Source organism: Eretmochelys imbricata, chromosome 2, assembly GCF_965152235.1.
Source record: "Eretmochelys imbricata isolate rEreImb1 chromosome 2, rEreImb1.hap1, whole genome shotgun sequence".
Taxonomy (NCBI): Eukaryota; Metazoa; Chordata; order Testudines; family Cheloniidae; genus Eretmochelys; species Eretmochelys imbricata.
In genome coordinates this window covers 240,496,292-240,522,158 of record NC_135573.1, presented here as the reverse complement: position 1 = coordinate 240,522,158, position 25,867 = coordinate 240,496,292, and the positions used below count along the sequence as shown (strand labels likewise).

Here is a 25,867-nt window from a genome sequence, read left to right as displayed (position 1 = left end):
TAATTTTATTTTTTACAATTAAATGATGTTAATAAATTATAGTAAGTTTACGTATTAACATAGGTTGACATAATATCAAAATAAATTTTAAATAGGTTTATTTAAAAAAAACCCCTCTATTTGATTTAAATTTAAAAAATACAATTTTTTTTTTTTAAATATCATCCACCCTGGGCTGAACTGCTATCAAAAATTTGCAGTCTCATTAAAAACAGCTACTATACCAGAAGATTGGAGGATAGTAGATATCGTCCTTATATTTAGAAAAAGACTTTAGGGGGGATCCAGAGAATTATAGACTAGTGAGCCTACATCTATACTTGGGAAATTTGTTGAAACCATTAAAAACAGGTTTCAGAGTAACAGCCGTGTTAGTCTGTATTCGCAAAAAGAAAAGGAGTACTTGTGGCACCTTAGAGACTAACCAATTTATTTGAGCATGAGCTTTCGTGAGCTACAGCTCACTTCATCGGATGCATACCGTGGAAACTGCAGAAGACATTATATACACACAGAGACCATGAAACAATACCTCCTCCCATCCCACTGTCCTGCTGGTAATAGCTTATCTAAAGTGATCATCAAGTTGGGCCATTTCCAGCACAAATCCAGGTTTTCTCACCCTCCGCCCCCCCCCCCCCCCCCAACAAACTCACTCTCCTGCTGGTAATAGCCCATCCAAAGTGACCGCTCTCTTCACAATGTGTATGATAATCAAGGTGGGCCATTTCCTGCATAAATCCAGGTTCTCTCACCCCCCTCCAAAAACCACACACACAAACTCACTCTCCTGCTGGTAATAGCTTATTCAAAGTGACCACTCTCCCTACAATGTGCATGATAATCAAGGTGGGCCATTTCCAGCACAAATCCAGGTTTTCTCACCCCACCCCCACCCCCATACACAGTATGAGAACACAGTATGGGGGTGGGGGGGGGTGAGAAAACCTGGATTTGTGCTGGAAATGGCCCACCTTGATTATCATGCACATTGTAGGGAGAGTGGTCACTTTGGATAAGCTATTACCAGCAGGAGAGTGAGTTTGTGTGTGTGGTTTTTGGAGGGGGGTGAGAGAACCTGGATTTATGCAGGAAATGGCCCACCTTGATTATCATACACGTTGTGAAGAGAGTGGTCACTTTGGATGGGCTATTACCAGCAGGAGAGTGAGTTTGGGGGGGGGGGGCGGAGGGTGAGAGAACCTGGATTTGTGCTGGAAATGGCCCAACTTGATGATCACTTTAGATAAGCTATTACCAGCAGGACAGTGGGGTGGGAGGAGGTATTGTTTCATGGTCTCTGTGTGTATATAATGTCTTCTGCAGTTTCCACGGTATGCATCTGATGAAGTGAGCTGTAGCTCACGAAAGCTCATGCTCAAATAAATTGGTTAGTCTCTAAGGTGCCACAAGTACTCCTTTAATTAAAAACAGAAAAATAAAAGTCTGGGAAGATCATGATAGGATAGGTTCTAAAGAATGCGGTTTCTGCAAAGAAAAATCATGACTCACAAATCTGTTAGAATTTACTGAAAGTGTCAATAATAGAATATATGAAGGAGAACCAACTGACATAAATTATTTATGCTTTTGAAAAGCCTTGGATAGATCTCTAACTAGAAGCCACTAAATTAATGAATCTGTCCTGGCATGAGAGGCAAAGTATTGTCATGGTTCAAAACCTGACTAAGGGACAGGAAACAAAGAGTAGGGAATAAATTATCAGTTTTTATCCTGGCAAAAGGTAACAGCAAGATATCTCCAGATTCTGTACTAGGTGCGTTGTTTAATATATTTATTAACAATCTGATGGAGGGGTGAGCAGTAAGGTAGCAAAATTTTGCAGATGACAGCATTGATTAGGTTAGTCAGTTCAGAGAAGAATGTGAAGAACGTCCGAGGGAGCTAACCAAACAAAATGAATGGGCATCACAGTAGCAGATGAAGTTCAGTGTTGATAAATGCAAAGTAATACACATTGGAGGGGGAAAAATTGTGCTACTTATGGCTTGTCTACGTGAACATTTAGTTTGCAGCAAGCTAGAGTGTAAGTTTATCCCTCACTAGCCTGTTGTTCACTAACTGTCCATATAGACCCTGCTGCCTTGCACTAATGGTTAGTATGTTTTGATCTACTGCTGTTTCAAAGCAGGGTAGATCAGAGCATGTTGAGGAATTGTTAGTCCGCATCAGCAGGGTCTCCATGGACAGTTAGTACTCAGCAAGCTAGGGAGGGGCAGATTCACACCCTAGCTTGCTGCAAACTGAATGTTTATGTAGGAAAGCCCTCATATTCCTAACAGGGTTCAAACTTCACTGTGTTAAGTCAAGAGAGTTTTTAAAAAATAATTTGAAAATAAACTCTCCACAGTGGTACCTTCCTAGTATGACGTCCAATCTGCATATACTAGAAGTACAATCATATTTTGTTTAACCAGGTCATAACACACTCTCACCTAACCTATTTGACAAAATTAATTGAGGCATGTTATCACAATAATGTCTGAATCACATTTGTATGTCCATATTACCATGCTGTCCTACTATGTTTGGTATATTAGTAGCTCAACTACTTACATTTTATTTTTCAGACAAATTTCAACTCACTCATCTGGGTTGTACTACTATGTTGCTCGATTTGGCATGGATTTGCCCAACCAGGTACATCTAAATGTTGTAAAAACCTTGAATTCAGCAATAGATAGATTTAAAGTAAACTTGAACTGTATATTTTTACCATGGTTTCATTTAATATAAATAGCACACTTTTGCCTTCATGTACTTCATGGTAACATGTCAGAGAAGCAGTAATAATAATAAAATAATAGCTCATATTTTGCTTTTTCTTGGTGGCCTGTTTGAACTGGATTAACCTTGAGTTACATGGCTAGTAGTGAGTAATTTATTTATTTTAAATTAAGTGTGTGATTACGAGCATATTTTAAGATAAAATAATTTATTTCTGTTCCCTGACAGGTGGAAGTGATTGTATAAAAGCTAATGCAAAATCATGTGGGGAATGTATACAAGCAGGACCAAACTGTGGCTGGTGCAAAGAGGAAGTGAGTATATTTGTGAAATGCTTTCTCTGATGTTTTGTCTTAGGTATTTTAGTACCCTAAAAACTATCTATTCTTACCCTATTTTAGGATTTTCAATAGTAGCTATTTATTTCAGTGTCTACAATGTCTAAATCAAAGCTGAAGAACAATTCAAGTATCTTATGCTAAATAACGGGATGAAATCTGGATTGGCTAGCTCTGCCCATCAGAAAGTGCCAGAGATTTTGATCTCTCTTTCATTGCCAAATGTTAAGGGCACATAGACTTTAGGAGATCTGTCTCATAGTTATTTAAAATCATTCCAGCCTGGAGTCTGTCTGGGTGTGTTTAATTATATTCTCCCAGTGACATTAGAGGATTGGTAATTTTAGATACAGACGAAGTGGAAGAGGGAAGCTGGGAGTGAGAGGTTTGAGGGGTTTAGATAGGTTTTAAACCTGAAATGTTGAAGTTTCAGTATTTGATTCTTAGGGTGGATTGGTGTTTTAGTTTTATATTTCATACAAAAAAAAGACAATGCAAGGTTATGTAATTAAGCACTCAAGTCAGGAAGTGCAAAATTTAAGATTGAACGTACAGGGTCTGATCTTATGTATCAAATAATACAAGATAATACCATACAATTTATTCTACAGTCTTAGCCACATATGTTGAACTGTTTGTTCCAACTAAAAAAAAAAACAAAAAAAAAAACCTGAACAGGGATCAGGTATGGAAAATCTCAACCTGAAATGTGACTGTTTCAGACAACTATACAAAACTGAAAACAGGAATGTTAGTGGAGAGTCTGTTACATACAACTTTAACTAGAATGGTTGCTGCCAATTGCAAGTTATAATGTAAATTAATAAGACAGTAAGCCTTACCTATTTACTGTTCCACACACACACATACCCTCCGTAAATATTGGAATATATTTCGTAAACTTCAAATTTGTTGTTTTGGTTGCAGATTCATGTAGCTCCGGGCCAGTGTCACATCAATAAATATGTCTGACACGTTTTACGAGCCGTGCATAAATATCTTCAATTTTTGTTTATGTATTGAAAAAACTTCGCCTTTCTTTCAGTGATTAAAAATGCCTCATACTAGAAGCCATATGAGTGCATGTATTCATACCGTATTTACAGGTCAAAGTGCTTTTGTGGATTGTGGGATGGTAGCTTTTGTTCAAGACGAAGTTTTCCGAGACTGTTTAGTTCAGAAGTATGTTCCTCTCTTTCTCCTCCTCATTGAACTTTTCCCAAGTGTGTCAGGAGTTGTATACATCAGAGCATTAAAGAGAGAAGGTGGGTGAGGTAATATCTTTTATTGGACCAACTTCTGTTGGTGAGAGAGACAAGCTCTTGAGTTACATAGAGCTCTTCTTCGGGTCATCAAGGCACTGTAATTCTGTTACAGTCTACCTAAATACTGTGACATACTATTTAATTACAACATTTCCAAAAAAAGCAAAACTAAAGTTCTGTTGCTGCACATATCAAATACATATGTTCAGTCTCTTGTAGGCTAGTTGAGGAAAGGCAGATTTTCCCATTTGCTAGTGGTGGTTTTCGAGCATCTCAGTCAGAGTAGCTAATTGAATAGTGACTTCATGTTTCTCTTGGAAGAGTTAATTTGAACACTTTTTTTTTACCTTGCGTCAGTCACATGCACAGATTGACTTTAGTAAAGTTAACCGTAAGCTGCTGCACTGGATAAATTTTTCACTATAGTCATTACTAAATTTAGTAAAACAATATATTTGAGTTTTATATTTTACAATTTAAAATACACTTTTAAAAATTTGCCAGTGTCTCTAGAGGTTCTTGGTGCATAAAAATAATGGGGTAAATACCAAAAGTAGTGTTATGTGCTCAAGCCATGTGTCAAAGATTGTAAATTGCTGTGAGTTTGATGATGTTCTTCCCCATATCTTCTAGAACTTTTTACAAGAAGGAGAGCCAACTTCTGCCCGATGTGATGACTTAAAAGCACTAGAGAGTAAGGGCTGCTCTCCAAATAAAACAGAAAATCCTAGAGGTACCAAAGAAATCCTCAAAAATAAAGAGGTAACAAATCGTAGCAGAGGTACTACAGAAAATCTCAAACCAGAGGACATTACCCAGATCCAGCCACAGCAATTGACACTGAAGCTGCGAACAGGTATGGAGATATTAATTCTCATCTTCATATAATTTTTTAGGCTTTCAGTATTATTTATGACTTTGATGTGTTTAATGCTACATATATCTTTCTGCAATAATGATGATTGTTGCTAGGAAGCGCAGCGATTTGAAGAAGAGCAGTCCCATCCCTGTAACTCCAGGCGCTCGGATAACCTGGTGAATGAGAGAAAAGCTTAGGTAGATGGGCGTAATTGACACAGAACATTGAGCTAAAAACAAAAGATGACAAAGAACATGTAGGGGGCTTGCATTAGTAAATATATTCCTACGAAAGGACTAGTTTACAAGTTAAGACAAAATTGTCCCATTTTGTAGTGCTTTTGACCTGTCATCCTGGAGCATGTCCATCTGGAAAATAGAGTAGTAACCTGTCTTGAATTGGTTTTTCGACAAGCAGACTTGAAAGGCAGGATTAATATCAACGGTGAGTAGCTAAACAATCTCAGGTTCGCAGATGTTATAGTGCTGATAGCCGAAAATACAGCTCAGCTTGAGAGAATGCTTAAAGAAGTGAATGTGAAAAGTAGTCAAGTCAGATTAAAAATGAACTGGTCGAAAAAGAAATATGTGAGATCAGATGTTCTGCCAAGAACCCAAATAATTCTTGGAGGAGAGCAGATCCAAAAGGTTGATAAATACATTTATTTGGACCAGGAAGTCAACATGTGCCACAATCAGAAAGGCGAACTGTTGCACAGAAAAAAAAGCTGGATGGCGCGCATTCAGTGACATCAAGGACATCCTCCAAGGAAAGATCAGCAAAACAACTCGTGCAAATCTTTTTAACTCGACCATGCTTCCAGCGGTGTTATATAGCAGAGAAACATGGTCGCTGACAAAGACTGAAGAACATCAACTGTCACACAGAGGGTGATGGAACGAACATTTTTGGGCATTTCTCTCTGCAATTACATCCCCAACTAAATAATGTTGGAAGCAGGCTCAGCAAAATACGGTGGGCAGGACATGTGGCCCGACTCAGCAACAACAGATGGACCGCAGTGATATCCGAGTGGTATCCACGAGAACAGAAACAGCCATGCAGTCAGCCTCCAAAGAGGTGGGATGATTTCCTAACAAGGAGATATGGACAAGCATGACAAAGGATGGCTAGCACAAGAGAAGATGGGAAGACGTGTTGTGATCGGCTCAGTTTCAACTGATGAAGGACCAACAGTCTACACAGATTAATAATAAAAGGGAGGGAAGATGAAAAACACACAGAATGAAAAGTTATAAGAGCACTGCTGTCTGCCAAAGCACTCTGTGCCCAAAGGCTGCACTAGTTGAGAACTAGTTTTTGAGGTTTGGTAACCATGAGAGCAGAATCCCAGCAGCCAGATTTGCAGGTTTCCGTATAAGATACCTTGTTCTAGGAGGCCAAAGAAGTGGGTACAGACCTAGATGAATGAGCACAAACCACAAGGTAATTGTGTAGCCATTTTAATCCCTGAAATAGAGACTTGGCTCCTTTTGAACAGGAAAACAGAGTTCTTACAAGAGAAAATTACAATAGTACTCCAGAGATCTAGGAATCTAGCAGGCTCAATGAAAAGTCTTGCCATCTTTTGGATAAAATGGAGAATTGATTTAGGTATCAGCTCATTCAAGAACTACTTTATCTGGGTAGAACTAAAGTTAGGATTCTAGTTGAGACAGTTGCAAACTAAGAAACTCTGCAAGACAAAGTAATGGCTGGAAAAATGAGACTTTAAAAAGACTTTAAAAGTCAGATGGAAGAGAGAAGCTTTGTGAGGGGTTGAATGGTGGCTTCATGGGGGTTTGTGAAATTAAAGTGACTTACCATTACAGGTGGCCCTTTGACTTGAAGCTTCACATTGGCAATAACTTTCAAGAAGTATGAAGGGAGACAGTCAGTGTGTCTGTCTTCCTGTGAGTTTCGGAGGCTCAAAGGCATGGCCTTGGCCTGTGAGTAATTTAAAATAGTCAAGAAGAAACTAAAACCGACTTGTATGGCTCATGAAGGGGAACTAGATTTCACTCTTAACACCATTAGTAAAAGGTTTTCCAAATCCTTCTATAGCATCTTAGGGTAGAATCTTCCCAAGACTTTAGAATATCAGTAAGGTCCTGAGTGTAGCCCTAAGTTCCAAGTGTCAGTTTCTGCACTTTCAGGCAGAAACCTTCACATTGGTAGGGTCTGGGTATACAGGGCCCTAATGAAGCCTATCCAGATCTAAAGGGGGGACAATCTGCCATCTGTAATAATCTTGGAAACCATTGGTTACTTGGCCAGAGTTGGCAGTGGAATTTTAAGGATTAGTTTCACTGTGAGACATTCAGTCGACTATATTCATCCTGATTATCGCTACAAAAGGTTGTTTTTTTTTTCTCCTGCTGATAGTAGCTCACTTTAACTGATTATTCTCGTTATAGTTGGTATGGCAACATCCATTTTTTCATGTTCTCTGTGTGTGTGTGTATGTATATATCTTCCTACTGTATTTTCCACTGCATGCATCCGATGAAATGGGTTTTAGCCCACGAAAACTTATGCTCAAATACATTTGCTAGTCTCTAAGGTGCTTCAAGTACTCGTTAAATTCTTCAATGTTTCTGCAAAAAGAAATCTTGGAATAAGTCTTTCATCCTTGAATTTTTCATTTAAAGGGGATCTATCTTTGTTGGATTTTTTTTATTGCATGTTATATAAGCTCACCCCATGTTTTAAGGCTGTAATAAGTAATCACAACAGGGTGAGATAGGGATGAAAGGGTAAACCAACTCTTAATTTCCTTTAAGTTTTTTTTACCTCCTTAATTTTACAATATCCATAGTCTTTTGTGTTTATGTGTTTTAATGGCATAAAAGACAGGGGGAAATAGCTGTGCTACTTACCTTGCAGGAACGTTATTTGTTGAAATTAATATTTAGGTCAAGATTTCAGAAGTGACTACTGATTTTTGGTGTCACAGATTTTCATGTATTCAACATAAAACAACCTATAGGGACCTGATCTCAAAGAGTTGGCTTTCAGACCTTTCTGAAAATCAGGCTTCTTTAAGGTGTTTCATATGGGACATGCAAAATTGTTAGTAACTTTTGAAAATCCTGGATATATTAATTTGCCGTTGATCACTTCCAGTTATAGAAGTAACCTTATTCATGGTTGTGGTGAACCTTTTTTTAGGACGTTGGTGAAAGACCTTCAATAAAGAATTTATATTTCTTGTCAGTTCAGTTACTCTTCATTTTGTAATGAATGGGGGTTATTTTTGTTGGTTTAGGGGAACCACAGACATTTTCATTAACATTTAAGAGAGCTGAAGACTACCCCATTGATCTTTATTACCTTATGGACCTCTCTTACTCCATGAAGGATGATTTAGAGAATGTGAAGAGTCTTGGTACTGCTCTAATGACAGAAATGAAGAAAATAACTTCAGATTTTCGAATTGGTAAGAAAGGATTAATTAATTAATGGGCGTGGGAAAAGGGAAAAATCCCATTTGTAGATTTAAAAATAGTAAAGTTGAATTTACTGATGTATTTTTTGACTGTCTGAAAAATAATAGAAGAAAAATGAGCAATATTCATATTATTGCTATTCTTCTAGTAAAGTACAGTTTAGAAACTGTTCCAAAAGAATATTTGGAATGTTGAGGGGGAAAATTGAAATTTTTTGAACTGTGCACTATTCCATCATGATTATATATATACTAGAATTACACTCTGACTGAGGGGTTTTGTTCTGTTTTAGGATTTGGCTCCTTTGTGGAGAAAACTGTGATGCCTTATATAAGTACCACACCAGCCAAACTCAGGAACCCTTGTACAGGGGACCAAAACTGTACGAGTCCATTTAGTTACAAAAACGTGCTCAACCTTACCAGTAACGGAAAGACGTTCAATGAACTTGTAGGTAAACAACACATTTCTGGCAATTTGGATTCTCCTGAAGGTGGATTTGATGCAATAATGCAAGTTGCAGTTTGTGGAGTAAGTGTATATCAATTTTCATTACTACTATATTAGATCAAACTATTTTAATGCAGTCAGAGCGTCTCACTGTTGTTGACCTGAAATTTAAAAACAGATCTACATTTCACTTTACCAACCAAGACTGAGATTTATCCTTAGAGCAGCGGGTGGAGACAGAGCAAACAGAACTGGAAGCATGCACTTACGTTATATAGTATGTACATTCCACTCACTGAAGGTCCCTACTGGGAAATTTGAAATTAGGAATATGAGCCCTCTTTGGTGTGGAGGGCAGTCCATGAACATTCTCTTCCCAGAAGTTTCTGTAAAAGAAAAGTCAAAATCATGAAATCTTTGCGGCACATGGATGTTTTTAACAAGATCAAACAAGTGTTCTCAAATGACTTTTACATGTAATGTACCCTTCATGATTTTCTTTTAAAATATATGCAAAACACTTCTGTGTATTGCACTTTTTTACAGGCCACTTATACTGAGTAGATAGAACTTAACTCTCCCCTTTTTAATTTTTGCTACTTTTTGGGGGACTTCTATGGACCAGTGGATTCCGAGTTCAAAACGTTCACAAAGGAGCTTAGAAAACACTTGCTCACAAAACTTCCTTAGTTCCTCAGTAGTTTGTTCTGGTTCGAGTTTGGCCAGGGCACAACTTTCTACACTTTTTCCATCCCAGCCCACCCCCCTTTTTTTCTGTCATCCTTATTCAAGTAATTACAGCCTTAATGCCCCAGTAGAGATAACAAAAGGAAAGTGACATCTTAAGTGTATAATAACCTTCTCTTCCTTCCTACTCACCACACTCACAAAACAATAGGAAGACCTGTTACAAATAGAAATTCTAGAAACCTTTACTTAGAAGCTAATGTAACATGTCATGCCGCCAGCTTTCCAGACATAGAAATGAAAATACTGTATGTCACACAATACTTCTCATTTAAAACACTTCTAAAACCACCAACAAAAAAACCTTCAGTACAGGCCATTTCAGTAGTGACATGCCAGCACTTTTTGATATGTACAACCATTGGGTCTACACTTGAAGCTCTAAGTTAAACATAATACTATAAAATAAACCTGAGAGACTGTAATGTGCCACCTTCTCATTCTGTTATTTCCCAAACAGTTTCACCTGCAGTCATTGGTACTGATACACACCTGTACAATGCAAAATTCCAGAACACAAGCACGAGCTATTGCTTTTTTACAATATCATTGTACTGTTAAACTATTAAGTCAGAGTTAAGGTTGCTGCTGTTATTTAAAGGAGAAGCCAATGCATTATTTTAGAATTTCAGCTTTAACTATGAATTTTCTGAGATTCTAATGAGTATTTTGCCTTTTTCCTCCCTCTGTCTTAAATGCTATATATGCTTAAATGGCCCAGTCCTGTAATAACTTCTGTAGATGGCTGAGAAAGTTTACAGGATTGAGCCCCATATTTGTAGGCTCAGAACTCTGCTGCGCCCAGTTTGCAATGGGTGGAATAGCGATGAGAAGAGGGGATGTCAGGGATCTAGTTATAGCTCCCCTGATTCTCTAGCCTGTTCTGTGCTGGTTGTGGAACTTGTGCAGTTTAGGACAACCTAAGGGATTCTTTAATGTCCACTAGTTGATAATGGTCCTCTTGGTACCATCTGACCATACAGGCTTGCCAGAGCACACTGTGCACTTTTACCCCAAACATGCTCTCTATCATTGGGCTACAGGGTAGTGGTTTGGGAATTGGTTATGTCGGCATTATGTCTTACCGAAACTCCACAGTTGGGGTGATATGGGCAGTTTCTTCATCCTTTGTGCCACTCAGGTAGTGCTTAGAGAGCAGAACAGACAAGAGTCTAGGTCAGAAAGTGTTTTGTTCTCTGATGAAAGGTGCTATACAAGTGCTACTGTTGCTGATAATATTACAGGACAGACTTGAGCAAAATATGTGCATAAACTAACTATAACTAACTTTTAAAGGCTTATTTTAGGGTTTTTTTGAATATTTGTCATGTCTGCCTTCTTGTATTTAAATCTAAGTGTATGTTGCATTGCTTTAAACAAATTAGGGGGGGCGGGTTAGTTTTTAAAAAAATGAAATAAAAATCATAAAACTTTTTTTCCCCTAAGACACAAATTGGATGGAGAAATGTGACAAGATTGTTGGTATTTTCTACGGATGCTGGATTCCACTTTGCTGGAGATGGTAAACTTGGTGGAATTGTTTTACCAAATGATGGGAGGTGTCATCTGGAAAATAACATGTACACAATGAGTCATTATTATGTAAGTCTTCATGCCTAAACCAAAGTAAATTAATGAAGTTTAAGGTCAGAAAGGGATCATTAGATCACCTAGTCTGGCTGCCTGTGTATCACAGGCCATTAAATTTTACCCTGTTCCTCCGTATCGAGGCTAATAACTTGTGTTTGGCTAAAGCATATCTTCCAGAAAGGCATCCAGGTGTAACTTGAAAAGATAGAGATAGAGAATCCACTGTGTCCCTAGGTAGTTTGTTTCAATGCTTAATCACAGTCATTGGTTTTAAAAAAATTGTCTGATCTGAATTGAATTGTCTAATTTGAATTGTCTGGCCGTTGGTTCTTGTTATGCTAGATTTAAGAGCCTTTTAATAGTTGGTATATTCTCCCTGTGAAAGTACTGCTACACTGTAATTAAGTCACCTCTCAATTGTCTTTTTAATAAGCTAAACAGGTTGAGCTCTTTAAGTCTCACTGTAAAGCATTTTCTTCAGCCTTCAAATCTTTTTTGTGGTTCTTTTCTGTATCATCTCCAATTTTTCAAAAACCTTTTAAAATGTGGTCATCAGAACTGAATACAGTATTCTGGTATCTCTCTGACGTTATATACAGAGGTAAAATTGTCTCCCTAGTCACTTGTTTACATATCCAAAGCATCACACTAGAAGCTCATGTTCAGTTACTTGTTGACTGTAAACCCTAAATCCTTTTTAGAGTTGCTGCTTTCCAAGATACAGTCCCCCAAATCTGCAGGCATAGCCTGCATTCCTTGTTCTTAGATGTGTAACTTTTCATTTGACTATATTAAAATGTACTTTGTTTGATGGACCAATGACTTCCCTGTCCTCATCGCTATTTACCATTCTTCTTTGCTTGATTGCGCATGTGCACACCACTTCAAATGTGCATGCACCCGGTGCACCAGCATCAGAGATCTTCCGTTTAGCCGTACCTCTCGCAGTGGTGCGTGCATCCTGTGCTGCCATGTTCTACTCTGCAATGCTATAAAGGATGGAGCCAACCCTTACTCCCCCTCAGTTTCTTGTTACTGCTCATACTTGGTAGCTGGAGTGTGTTAGCTTGCTTTGGCAATGTTTTTCCTTTCAGGAAAATTATTTCTAGAGTATATCGTTGGTACACGTTTTTTATAAAGTTATAGTTAGTTTAGTGTATGTTTCATTTTTTAAGAGTTTAGTAGATCTGTCAGTTCCTGCTTTTTCTGAGTACTGACACCTGGTACTGGGGAATGCCTCGTTCTCTGGGCTGTATACCTTGCACCAGCTGCAGGAAATCCATGTCAGTGAGTGACCCTCATTTTTGATATGTGAAGTGCCTTGGTGAGGATCACGTCCAGGACAGGTGCCAGATGTGTAAGGAATTTAAGCCCCGAACCAAAAAAGATACAGAGGTGAAGCTTTGTCACTTCTTAAGATGGCTGTACGTTCCAAGTGGGCAGCATGCACGTCTACTTCTGTCAAGAGTGCTCCATTGTGGTGTCTCAGCAGCACTCTCCTCCCCCAGGACCAAAAAAGAAATACTGGTGGGGTACTTTAAAGGACTCTTCCTCCAAAAGATCAAGATCCCCAGCACTGACATCCAGTAGGCATGCTGGGAAACAGGGTAGAGTGTCCTCGGAAAGGAGGCACTCCCCAGTGCCAGTAGTACTTCATGAAGGCTCGTGGATTCCAGCACTGGGGCCTGTGGCATTATGACTGACCGCTGCTGGAGCACTGTAGCAACCCCTTCGATGCAACAACAGCAGCATCAGGTCAGCCCTCTTGGTCCAGATCACACCAGAAGCATGTGATGTGGTGTGATATCTCCAGTGCCTTTCAGTACCAGATTCTGTGGTGGTGCAGGAGTTGCTGATCCATTAGCAGTTGATATGTAGTCTTTGTTGCACTTACCTACCTCTTCTGCAGTTTCCACGGTATGCATCCGATGAAGTGAGCTGTAGCTCACGAAAGCTCATGCTCAAATAAATTGGTTAGTCTCTAAGGTGCCACAAGTACTCCTTTTCTTTTTACCTACCACTGTTATTCAGATCCAGTACCTACTTCAGACCATCTGGCACCTCCTCGCCAGACACCATCAAAAGGCAAGCCCAGCATGCTGTCCCTGTTGCTTAAGTCTTTGGAGACGCACTGCCAGACCTTGTCACTGTGTGGTACTGCACCTCCTTGGTCAGGAGACTCGGTATCTTCCTTAGAGTCAGAAGTAGGTTCTTATGCCCCTCAATCTTGGGATCAAAGGCATTGTTCATCTTCATCAAGAGAGTTGCGCTCCTGGTATGCAATAAAGGGTCCACATTGGTCCAGAGACTTGGTTTCATGTGCAAGTAGGGGTTGGGGGCCCCATGCCTTACCAGTGGCCATATTGGAATCCCTGGGGGTTTCCTCCCATGCTTCTCCCCAAGAGAAGAGACTCAGGACATTGTTCCCAGTGCTGATGTCAGTACCGAGTGAGATCAAATAACCCTCCTGGAGCCTTCTGTAAAAGAGGTTGAAGAGACTCCTTTTCAACCATCTTTGTATGTAGCCACCTCATTACTGAATGATGCAGTGATGTCTGGGGTGTCCTCTCCTCTGCAGGATGACTACAGAGCATACGAGAGTGACCTCCTCTGTGGACATACAAGTGGAGATGGTGCAAGATTCCTCCCATAGACTGGTGGACATACTGGGGTCAGCAGGACCTTCCCATATAGCTCTATAAGTTTTTTCTATAAAACCATATTGACTGGTATTAGTATTCCTGTATTTGAATTATTTGTTAATTGAATCCCGAATCAGCGTTTCTATTATTTTGTGTGGGATTGATGTCCGGCTGACTGGCCTACCATTACCCAGGTCATCCCATTGCCTTTTTTAAATGCTGGCACAATGTTAGTACTCTTGTGGAATTTCCTCATTATTCCAAGATCTATTACAAATTAACATCAGTGGGCCAGAGATCTCTTCAGCCAACTCTTTTAGGACTTTCAGGTGCAAGTTATTCAGGCCTGATGATATGTAGCATGTAATACGTTTAAGACAAGAGTGTGGTTAACAACTATGCTTTTGTGGCTTTTTGGTAAGTAGAAAAAATAAAATGTGTGTAGATAATTAAGTACTCGATTGCTAAAGACAAGTAGCTGTAAAAAGTGTGTGCGTGTACATGTTCCCAAACACATTTTATGTAGATTAAAATAAACGTTTTGTTTAATACCAGACTACATTTGAGTCACAGTTTGTTTCGTCTTTAAATGGATAAAACACCACACAAGGCTAATGGTTTTGATTAAGACAAAAGTATTATGAAACATGATAGGATATATGTTAGCGATTAAATCAGACTTCATAGGAAGTGATTAAGAATGTGAAAATTTGATTTATTTTCTATTTATTTTATATTATAGTCTTGTCTAAAATGTGTTTATACCATATTCACCTGCTGGTAGACAGTCCTGCCTTGAAGGGTTTTGTGGATTTTTTGGTTTTGGGGGAATTTTTGTTTGTGTTTTTAAAAAAGCTTGCCCTTTAACTAAACTATTGTTGTTTGGTTGGAAGCCTATGCTTTTAAAATTCAAAAAGCAATTTAATATTATGTAAGGTTAAAAAACCCAGATTGTTCTTTATCTGCTAAATTTGAATTAAGTTTCATGTCTAATTTTACAGGATTATCCCTCCATTGCTCACCTGGTACAGAAGCTTAGTGAGAACAACATTCAGACAATTTTTGCCGTTACTGAGGAGTTTCAGGCAGTTTACAAGGTAAAAAAAAAAAAAAAAAAATCACATGAGATAAGCTTCTGTTGCTTATATTTTTCCAGACAGTTGAGAGGCTGATTCTGATGATCCAGTATGCAATCATCGAAACTAATTTGATTTGAAATTAAAATGTGTCTGAAAACGGGTGACCATGAAAGTGATTTTTGCCATTCCTGCTAATTACTAAGCACTCTTTTCTTGAGCAGTTGCCTGTCCCAATATAAAACCTACCAGTCTGCTTTTATTTTTCAAGCAGAAAGTGGGTGGATTTAATCTTTCTTACTTTTAGGTTAGAAATAACAGTGCAGGACCTGCTTTTTGCTTCAAAATACCTGAGGGGCATGGAGACGCGGAGTCAAAGGAGAATTGTGGGAGGGGCAGAGCTGAGCTTAAGGGGAAGGAGTTTTGGAAAAGCACATAACTCTTAAACATGTTTTAAAACTAGTTCTCTCAATACCTGATTTAGAGAACTTGAAAAGGTGGGTTTGCCATTATTTGTATTTTATGATTTTACCAACAGAACTAACTTGTTTTCTTTCACCTTCATTTGATGACAGTTGATCTCCCTCTCCCTGACTGTTTTAATGCAGCAGAAGGAAATATGACTTATGGTTCTAAAACCTTTTATAGTTACAGAAGTATCTTCTTAATTAAATACTGTCTGAATATTTTTTAACTTAAATGAGAGGTTTTTTTAAATAATTTTTTAAGGAGAATACCTTCCTTTTTTATTCAATCAAAAGATATACGAGAATTTTAAAAGATTGCATAATTTTGTTTTCAATATTCCAGTCACTGTTTTTATTCCTTCACAAGTTACTGAAACTATTGGCAACATTTTTGTCTTGGTCTTGGGAGTTTTTCCTGACTGTATAAGGTGGAATCTCAGAGTTACGGACAGCCCGGGAATGGAAGCTGTTCAAACTCTGAAATGTTCATAACTGTGAACAAACATTATGGTGGTTCTTTCAAAAGTTTACAGCTGAACAATGACTTAATACAGCTTTGAAACTTTACTATGCAGAAGAAAAATGCTGCCTTTCCTTTATTTTTTTAGTAGTTTAGGTTTAATACAATACTGTACTGTATTTGCTTTTTTTTTTTTTTGTCTCTGCTGCTGCCTGATTGCATACTTCCAGTTCCAAATGTGGTGTGTGGTTGACTGGTCAGTTCATAATTCTGCTGTTCATAACTCTGATCTACTGCATCTCAGTGTATATAATAAACAAGCTTTTAGAGTGGGATTTATATTTGTGTAAAAGTAATTTACACTTTCTACTTTTAATATTAAAAGGAACTGAAAAATCTGATCCCAAAGTCAGCAGTTGGAACTCTGTCTGCAAATTCCAGTAATGTGATTCAACTGATTATTGACGCCTACAATGTAAGTTTGTTTTTAGTTCATGTATATTGGCATCAGTTTCTAGAGAAGCCCACTGAGGTATGCTCTTTTTTAAAAACATTGTGAATGGAGTAGAAGATGGAATGTTGATAATTGCATAATCTTGTCAAATTCTGATGAAAAGTGCACAGCTGTATGTAAAGATTAGCATTCTCTCTGCAAAAAAAAAGACTTATCTTCTCTTTTCAAACCCATCTAACATTAATTGTGTTTTCTTGCATCTGATGTGATCAAGAGGACATGCTTATTTTTCCCTGCATGATCTTTTCTTATTGTAAGGAGAGGAAAGAAGCTGTGCTTTTTCTTCACCGCAGCAACCTTTATGTTTAGTAATCTTTGAGCCATGTTGTTAAGTTCTGGAGGGAAGCTACCTCTGGTCTTTAAATGATGATGGTAGTACTTCAAAGAATAGTGAAAGTGGGTTAAAACAGAAGTAATGAATCTTTGGGGAACTGTTAAGAAAACACCCTGGCGTGAGAAAGGACTGATAAAACCTAACGACCCTCCACAGAACATTCTGAAAAGTGTCTTCTAATAAGGATAATGTATGTGCAATTTTATTCCTTTCCAGATTTTGTTCTCCTTTACTGTACTGAAGGCTGGTGTGTAGAGAATGTATTTTTGTGAAAGTCTCTCTTCAGGAAATGACCATTTAATAGGCTCCACCTTTATTTGTCAACTCTTTTAAAGCTAGATGGTAGTTATTACTTAACTAATAACAATTTTTGTTTTAGTCCTTGTCTTCAGAGGTTATCTTGGAAAACAGCAAGTTACCAAAAGGAGTAACAATCAATTATAAATCTTACTGCAAGAATGGAGTGAATGGCACAGGAGAAAATGGCAGAAAGTGTTCCAACATTTCAATTGGAGATGAGGTAATTTTTCTGTTCAGTTGAAGTATACAGTACATAGCTGACAACATACATTTTTAATACCTAAAGAATTGAACAAGACTGCAGATCTCTGTAATATTTTACTTTTTAATAATTTAGACAGAGCGCCTTTTAGTACTGATGTAAGAATCCATTTATTTCGCTTACAGGTTAAATTTGAGATTAGTGTAACCGCTAACGAGTGTCCAAAGAAAGGACAAAATGAAACCATTAAAATTAAACCACTGGGTTTCACTGAAGAAGTGGAAATTAATCTTCAGTTCATCTGTGAATGTCAATGTCAAAGTGAGGGAATTCCTCGTAGTCCAGACTGCCATGAGGGAAATGGAACATTTGAGTGTGGTGCTTGCAGGTAAATAAATGGACCTTTTATTCTTTTTGGCAAACGGGAAATATGAGCACACAGTTTCTTTAATTAGGCTTGCTTTTTTTTATTTTGGGCAGGTTGGCTGGGAGAAACATTACGGTGCTTGGTTATCTTAGGGTCTTACCTGTGTTGAATACTAACTTGTCTCCAGAAATAGTCCCACTAAAATAAGGGGAATTATTCATGTAGTAAGGCACTGCCAAGCATGAGTCAAAGTATCAGAATCTGGCCCTTCATGAGTTGGTCCTTCAAAGAATATGGAGGCCTTACTATTTTAAGACCCATTTATTATGAAAAGTACTGCAAGGATCAAATAAAAATGGAGCGTAAATTATAATATTCTTGTGAGCTTTAAGATTGACCTAATTTTTACCTTTGAGACATGAAGTCTAGATTTTCTTCCAAGGAGTTTTACAATGCATTTTGTAGCTTCTTGGCAGGAGTGCCTGGCAAGCTGGCACCAGCTGCTCAAGACCAGTGATGAATAAAAATTCAAGGCCAATCAGTATTAACAGACAAGGCTTTTAAGATGCTGTGATTTTCCTCATTGCTTTCTTTATTTTATTTATTCTTAATGTTTGGGGCTCTAATTACGTAGATATTTTCAATTTTTATATGTTTTAAAATCCCTTAGGCTATATAGAACTATGTGTTTATATGTATAATTGAAATTCCCTTTCATTAATTATATTTATTAGTGTTCAGCACAAGCTATGGAAAGTAAACTAGAAACCAAATTCTGCTTTATTACACCAGTGAAAGTCAGACTTAATTCTATTGGCTTTACTGGAGTTGTACTGGATTTTAAAAGATCAGAATTTGGCCCTAGAAGTGGGCCAGTTAGACATCAACCCGATAATCCCAGTTTGGGCTCTTCATTTTCAAAGAAACCTATAGCTAAAATAAAGATGATTCCTTCTGGAAAACCAGGAAGACAACCTGAAAATGTGGCTCAACTCCTAAGAATTTCACCTTTAGGGAAGTAGGATCCAAGCTCTCAGAGAGTAGTGAACAACACTGATATCTGGTTAATACATTCCAAACATTATTTATATGCAGTATTGTTCTAGCCAGGTTGGTCCCAGAATATTAGAGACACAAGGAGGGTGAGGTAATATCTTTTATTGGACCATCTTCTGTTAGTGAGAGAGACAAGCTTTCAAGCTTGCACAGAGTGCTCCTTCGGGTCTGGGGAATTGCTCAGAGGGTCTGTCTACACAGCAAAGAAAAAGCCGCAGCTGGCCCATGCCAGCCAACTCAGGCTCATGGGTCTCAGGCTACAGGGCTGTTTCATTCTTGTGTGGACCTCTGGGTTTCGGCTGGAGCCCGGGCTCTAGGCACGCACCCTGCAGGGCCCCAGAGCCCAGGCTCCAGCCTGAGCCCAGAACTATACACAGCAATGAAATAGCCCTACAGTCTGAGCCCCGTGAATCCGAATTGGATGGCACAGGCAAGCCACAGATTTTCTTTGCTGTACTGACATACCCAGAGTGTCACTACTAAATACAAGGTGCAACAGATTGTTTAGCATAAGTAGTTAATTCATGTTTCAAGGGACCATTCAAGGTGACGTGGACCATTAACACCAATCCTGTCATGGGGTGGGGGAAAGCTGGATTAACCACTTTTGCTGGTCTATACAAGAAAATTAGGTCAATTTAACTGCATCACAGGGGTGTGAAAAATTCACGTAGCTGAGTGGCATTGTTAAACTGACCTAAGTCCCTGTGTAGACACCAATAGTGCCACTGTAGCATTTTAAGTGTAGACATACCCTAGATCTGTGGTTCTCAAAGCCGGTCCGCCGCTTGTTCAGGGAAAGCCCCTGGCGGGCCGGACTGGTTTATTTACCTACCACGTCCACTGGTTTGGCCGATTGTGGCTCCCGCTGGCTACGGCTCACCGCTCCAGGCCAATGGGGGTTGCGGGAAGCAGCGCGGGCGAAGGGATGTGCTGGCCGCCCTTCCCACAGCCCCCATTGGCCTGGAGTGGCAAACCGCAGCCACTGGGAGCCACAATCGGCCAAACCTGTGGATGAAGCAGGTGAACAAACTGGTCCGGCCCGCCGGGGCTTTCCCTGAACAAGCGGTGGACCGGCTTTGAGAAGCACTGCCCTAGAGTACATATCTGAGGGCTGGTCTACACTAACGCTGTAAATTGACCTAAGTTACGCTACTTCAGTTACATAAATTGTGTAACTGAAGTCGACGTAACTTGGGTCGACTTAGTGCGGTGCAGACACCGCTGTATGTTGACAGGAGATGCTCTCCCACCAACTTATCTTCCGCCTCTCGGGAGGGTGGAGTACAGACGTCGATGGGAGAGCGCTCTGCCATCAACTTGGTTTATCTTCACCAGACCCACTAAATCAATACCGCTGCATCGATTGCAGCAATGACAATTTAGCCAGAAGTATAGACAAGCCCTGAGGCCTGAAGAAGAGCTCTGTGTAAACTTGAAAGCATGTCTCTCTCACCAACAGAAGTTGGTCCAATAAAAGATATTACCTCACCCATCTTGTGTCTCTAAACATTATTTTTAAATTGAAGAAGTTTTCAACCCCTTTCCCAGCTCCCTCATATGCAGTTATTTATTAAAGACAAACAGCAATAGACATTGATTTAATGGAAAGATTTCAGGAGCATATTTAATGCAGGACCTAATTTTGCCAGGATACTTTATATGGAATTCCCTTTGAAGTCAATGGAAGTGGTGTGTGCACTGAATGCTTGCAGATTGGGGCATGTTTCTCTAACTGGTAAGCATTTGGAAAGGGGGAGTCATCAAATATTACCTGCCTGAAGCACTACCTGCTTCACTTACTTTTACTTTTATACATCACTGCCACTGACATCTCTATGACTTCACATACAAAGACTAAAAGGATAATGGATTCAATATGAAGAATAGTTCCTTGCTCTTTTCTACACTTGAATGATTTCCTGATGAAAGCTTCATCTCTGGTTTAAGTGGCTCTCAGGTTTGTTTCTGGTAACCATAAGAAACCACCTTTTATTCATAAACACTAGTTCCTGATTTTCTGAAGTGCTGAACTGAAACCCCTTCACTGCAATTGAAGTCATTGGGAGCTGCAGGTGTTCAGTACCTCTGAGAATCCAGCCCTCGAATGCCCAGTGTCCAAGCGAGAATGTTTCCTTGATAGAGATTAAGTGGGGTAAAGGGCAGTAGCCATAGTAAATAGCCATTGGCACTACTTTTATATTAAAATAATAAGTAATAATGATCTCCTTTTACAGAAATAATGGCTATATAGCTGTGTTGTCATAGGTTGCAGCCCTCAGCTTTTCACCTGGAACAAGTAAACAGCTGAGAAACTGCTTAATGGCACAATTAGGTCCTAAGGATGGTTACACTTAAGTCTCAGCTGGTATCTAGTTTGAACCTCAAACCATTCCCTGCAGAAACAGTGACTACTGCCTTCTATCCTGTTGAATCTTTTTCTTGTATATATTATTGTATGTAAACATTTTCAGTTCACATGAGTTTTACCCAATTTAAATCTTAGGCATATATTTTTCCTCTAGGTGTAACGAAGGACGTATTGGAAAAGAGTGTGAATGCAGCACAGATGAAGTAAATAGTGAAGATATGGATGCTTACTGTAGAAGAGAGAACAGTACAGAAATATGCAGTAACAATGGAGAGTGTATTTGCGGACAATGTGTATGCAAGAAAAGGGAAAACACCAATGAAGTCTACTCTGGCAAATATTGTGAATGTGATAACTTCAACTGTGATAGATCTAATGGCTTAATTTGCGGAGGTGAGAAATATAGTTCATAGTTCTACAAAACTTTGCAAATATGTTACAGGGTGAGGCTGACAAATTTGAACTGTGGCTAGGTGACTTAGAGGATATGATAAATGACTATAGAGCCATTTGAATCTGGCCTGAGCAGATAGTGTCTGAAGATAGTTACCTAATAATATAATGGCCATCAGTCTATAGCCAAGGCTATGGTATGTGCTAGTAGAAATGCTAACACTTCAGATTAAATATCTTCCCTGCCAACACAGCTCCAGTCTGTGATGTAAAGTGAATTTGACAAAAGCTGTAAAATGCTATGAGACCGTCAAAAATTTAAATACTTTTGCCTTTTAAAAGGAGACCAGAATTTATTGTAAATCTCATAAATCTGACACCAGGCAAATACCTACAGTATGTACTAATATAAAATGATAAAGTAAATTATAAATGATTAAAGGAGCTGAAATCATTTGAGGGAGAATTTTGCACTTGTTTTTACTACATGCCCCATCTAAGAAGTGTTGGGTGGATCTGACAAGAGGTGTAGTAAATGCTGAGTCAAGTGTCTTGAGACTGTACTACTACACTGTCTTACTGTAACCTCGATCAGTACAAAATGAGCTGGTAATCTTAGCCCAGATACTAGTGGCTATTGTTCACATTGTATAAACCACTGGTGACTATTTAAGCTATTACCAGCAGGAGAGTGAGTTTGTGTGTGTATGGGGGTGGGGGGGTGAGACAACCTGGATTTGTGCTGGAAATGGCCCACCTTGATTATCATGCACATTGTAGGGAGAGTGGTCACTTTGGATAAGCTATTACCAGCAGGAGAGTGAGTTTGTGTGTGTGTGGGGGAAGAGGGGGGCGGAGGGTGAGAAAACCTGGATTTGTGCTGGAAATGGCCCAACTTGATGATCACTTTAGATAAGCTATTACCAGCAGGAGAGTGGGGTGGGAGGAGGTATTGTTTCATGGTCTCTGTGTGTATATAATGTCTTCTGCAGTTTCCACAGTATGCATCCGATGAAGTGAGCTGTAGCTCACGAAAGCTCATGCTCAAATAAATTGGTTAGTCTCTAAGGTGCCACAAGTACTCCTTTTCTTTTTGCGAATACAGACTAACACGGCTGTTACTCTGAAACTGGTGACTATTTGGTATCCTTCCGAGCAGTCTCAGAGAAGGCCAAGGACTTAATCAACTGTGAAGAGTAACTGACCTTTTGTCATGAGACTTAAGCTCTTCTAAAACAAGGTTGAGGTGCAAATTATGTTGTTTACCATATGTTTGTATAGTGCCGAGCAGAGTAGGGCCCCAACCTGATTGAGGCATCTAGGCTACTAGCATGATATAAATGTTAAATTATTGTTAAAGAGAGGTTGCACTGATGCTGATTATCTGTTGTGGGGAGAGGGCTTCATTTTATAATGGTCTCCATGAGTGACCTTTCACCAGCCTTTCTGGTTCTTTGGTTGTGGTTTTGTGAGGAGGGAAGAGAAATGTCTTTAACTATAAAAAAAAAAACTCTTGAAGGAGGCAACATTAATTCTACTTGTCATCTTTTTATCTTTGCATCAGTCAGTTTATATTTCTAATATTCCCTGATGGCAAACATTATTCAAAGTATTTCTCGGTGCCACAAAATGAATATTTACTTAAGTTTACTAAAATATCTTTTTAACATGCAGGAAATGGTGTCTGCAAGTGTAGAGTATGTGAATGTTACCCCAATTTCACTGGCAGTGCTTGTGATTGTTCCTTGGATAAGTCTTCATGTATGGCTTCCAATGGGCAAATCTGCAATGGAAGAGGAACCTGTGAGTGTGGAACCTGTAACTGCACAGATGCCAAATTCCAAGGCCCCACGTGTGAAATGTGTCAGACCTGCCTTGGTGTCTGTGCAGAGCACAAGTAAGTGTCAGTTCAACGAAGGCGAGGCTTTCAGAGATGCTGTGTGTATGTGCGTTTTTGGTATTTACATATTCTCAACTTTGAAAATGAGGCCCTTGATATTCATTGCTGCTTCATTCTCATATTCCAATCTGAAATATAGGGATATAATCCCCTGAGGCAGTAGGAGGAGATGAAGTAAAGTTAAGAGTCACAAACACACACAAAAAGTACACAACTTTGACTGGTTACCTTAGCTAAGATCGTTTAGTCCTTAACTTTCTTCCCTTTATATCAGAATGTGATTTGTGATAAATAAAAATCAGTTCAGACTGGCTTTTTTTGGATAATACTCTGTTTATAGGACAGTGACTACTGCATCATAGTTAACCTTGCAACCTGGTTTCTATGTAAAGCCAAAGGTACCCTGGATTGCATCCAGGAGACTGAGTTCAAATCTCCTCATCCAGTGACTGCAGTTAATATTTCTGTGTATTTCACAACCGTTAGTATTGACTAAAGACTCCTATGAGGAGGTTCTATGGCCTGTGCTATACAGGAGCTCAGACTAGATGGTCCCTTCTGGCCTCAGTATCTATAAATATTCCTACCCTAAATGCAAGGGACCCTCATTTCATAGATAAGATGACAGAGATTCTTCTTTGAATCGTGTCCGACCTGGATTGCATGCGCCTTTGATTGAAGATTTTCAGTAAAAGTGCCCATTCAGCCAGCGCATGTGCTTTATGCCGCCTCATGCCCTGCACCAAAACTATATCGGGCTGCACCAGCAGGCTGTGCTCAGTTCCTTGTCAACCGCCTCAGCCTGAGATGGAGCCTTTAGTGTGCCCATTTATAACTGTTCAGAGTTTATTCTTTAGACTAATTATTTTCTGTAATTTATTTTATATCTCTTATTTTGTAGAGGTTTGCATTATAATCCCTTTTTCTTAAGAGGGTTTTTTTTCTTTTGGGATCCCTGTTGTCTTGGGATATGGCAGGATCTCCAGGCTTCAAGTGTTGTCTTGCGTCACACAGGGAAGCCATCCCGGCTCGTGACGGACACTCCCAGTATATTTGCTGTTAGGGGGAGATGGATGTCCCTTAAAAGCAGAGCTATGAAGAATTGGGAGGTGAAACTTAAGCTCTTAATGATGGAGTATTCTCTCCATCCAGCATTGCATCCAAGCCCAGAGACCCCCAATGGACATCAGCCTCTGAGTGAGCATAGTGCTGCATCATCATCTGCACGCTCTTCACAAACCTCTACAGACCTACACAAAAGAGATCCTCAGAGGACTCAGGGAAAACCCATAAAAATAGGAGTCATTCTCTTCATAGTTTACTCCAGGAATGCCTCAATCTCCTCAAAATAAGACTACACTGGAGACCTCTTATCCTCCACTGGGTATCGCTGAGGCTGCAGGCTCCATCAGTATTGACCTTGTGCCTAGTGCTCTGAGCTTCTGTAAGGCTAAAGGAACAAAACATGCTTTGGCAATGAGGTCCTCCATTGTACCACAGTAGCAAGACACTCCAGGGAAGAAGTCTAAGCACTCTTTTTCTTAAAAGATGGTATCTAGAACTCTCTTGGTATTCACCATGCTTAAGCTGGTCATCCAGAAGACAGGCTTCTCATATTATCTCAGCACCTACCAAGGATTCATCTTCTTTGGTACCGTTGAACTCCATCAGACAAGACTTACCGGAACAGTCTATACCATCATTACCAACTGTGGAGCCTGGCTTCAACTCCACCCCGCGCCACAGCAATTTAGAAATTCCAAAGCCTTACTTGTCTCAGATATGTCTGAGCCTCCATTGCTAATGGGTACCTATCAGTACCACTTGATTCTCCAGCACACCATGACTTTGGCAGAGCTCCTCCTTTAGATGAAAAGGAATTCCCATCCGATTCTCAAATCTCAGTGCAGGATTCCCCTGCTCACCAGTGAAGGGAGCTTCCACCTGACACTTTTAGGGAAAGAGAGAAACTACAAAACAGTGCTCCTCCTTGCTAGTTCCAGCAGCATTGGATACCACCTTCTGTATCTCATGGACCTCCTCAGTGGCCAGACTGGGATCCTTGGGCTGCATATTGACAACAGTTTTCATGAGCCCCTAGTCTTTCTCCTACTTCAGATATCCCTCTTCCATTACCGCAAGTTAAAGAATTGTTTGAGGAGCAGGAGGCCAGAGTAGATAAGGAGGCTACTCTGCAAATGAATATCTCCTCATCTTTTCCAGATGAGACTGTCAAGCCTCCCCTGCCTTCAAGATTTAGTAAAATATATTGCGGACTCCTTACAGATCCCCTTAGAGGAGGTCAAAGAGTTGCAGTGGAAGTTACCAGATATTCTACA

General features: G+C 39.4%; 1 protein-coding gene across 1 annotated transcript in view; it reads left to right on the top strand.

The window, feature by feature from the left end:
- ITGB1 (integrin subunit beta 1) overlaps positions 1-25,867 on the top strand; it is a 75,560-nt gene that overhangs the window by 27,781 nt on the left and 21,912 nt on the right. Inside the window, exons 2-13 of the mRNA XM_077808294.1 lie at positions 2,592-2,661; positions 2,977-3,062; positions 4,985-5,207; positions 8,479-8,649; positions 8,952-9,190; positions 11,303-11,458; positions 15,090-15,185; positions 16,477-16,566; positions 17,319-17,459; positions 17,627-17,829; positions 21,390-21,628; positions 23,303-23,525. Coding sequence (XP_077664420.1) covers positions 2,592-2,661; positions 2,977-3,062; positions 4,985-5,207; positions 8,479-8,649; positions 8,952-9,190; positions 11,303-11,458; positions 15,090-15,185; positions 16,477-16,566; positions 17,319-17,459; positions 17,627-17,829; positions 21,390-21,628; positions 23,303-23,525 — 1,937 coding nt within the window. The remainder of the gene's footprint in view (positions 1-2,591; positions 2,662-2,976; positions 3,063-4,984; positions 5,208-8,478; positions 8,650-8,951; positions 9,191-11,302; positions 11,459-15,089; positions 15,186-16,476; positions 16,567-17,318; positions 17,460-17,626; positions 17,830-21,389; positions 21,629-23,302; positions 23,526-25,867) is intronic.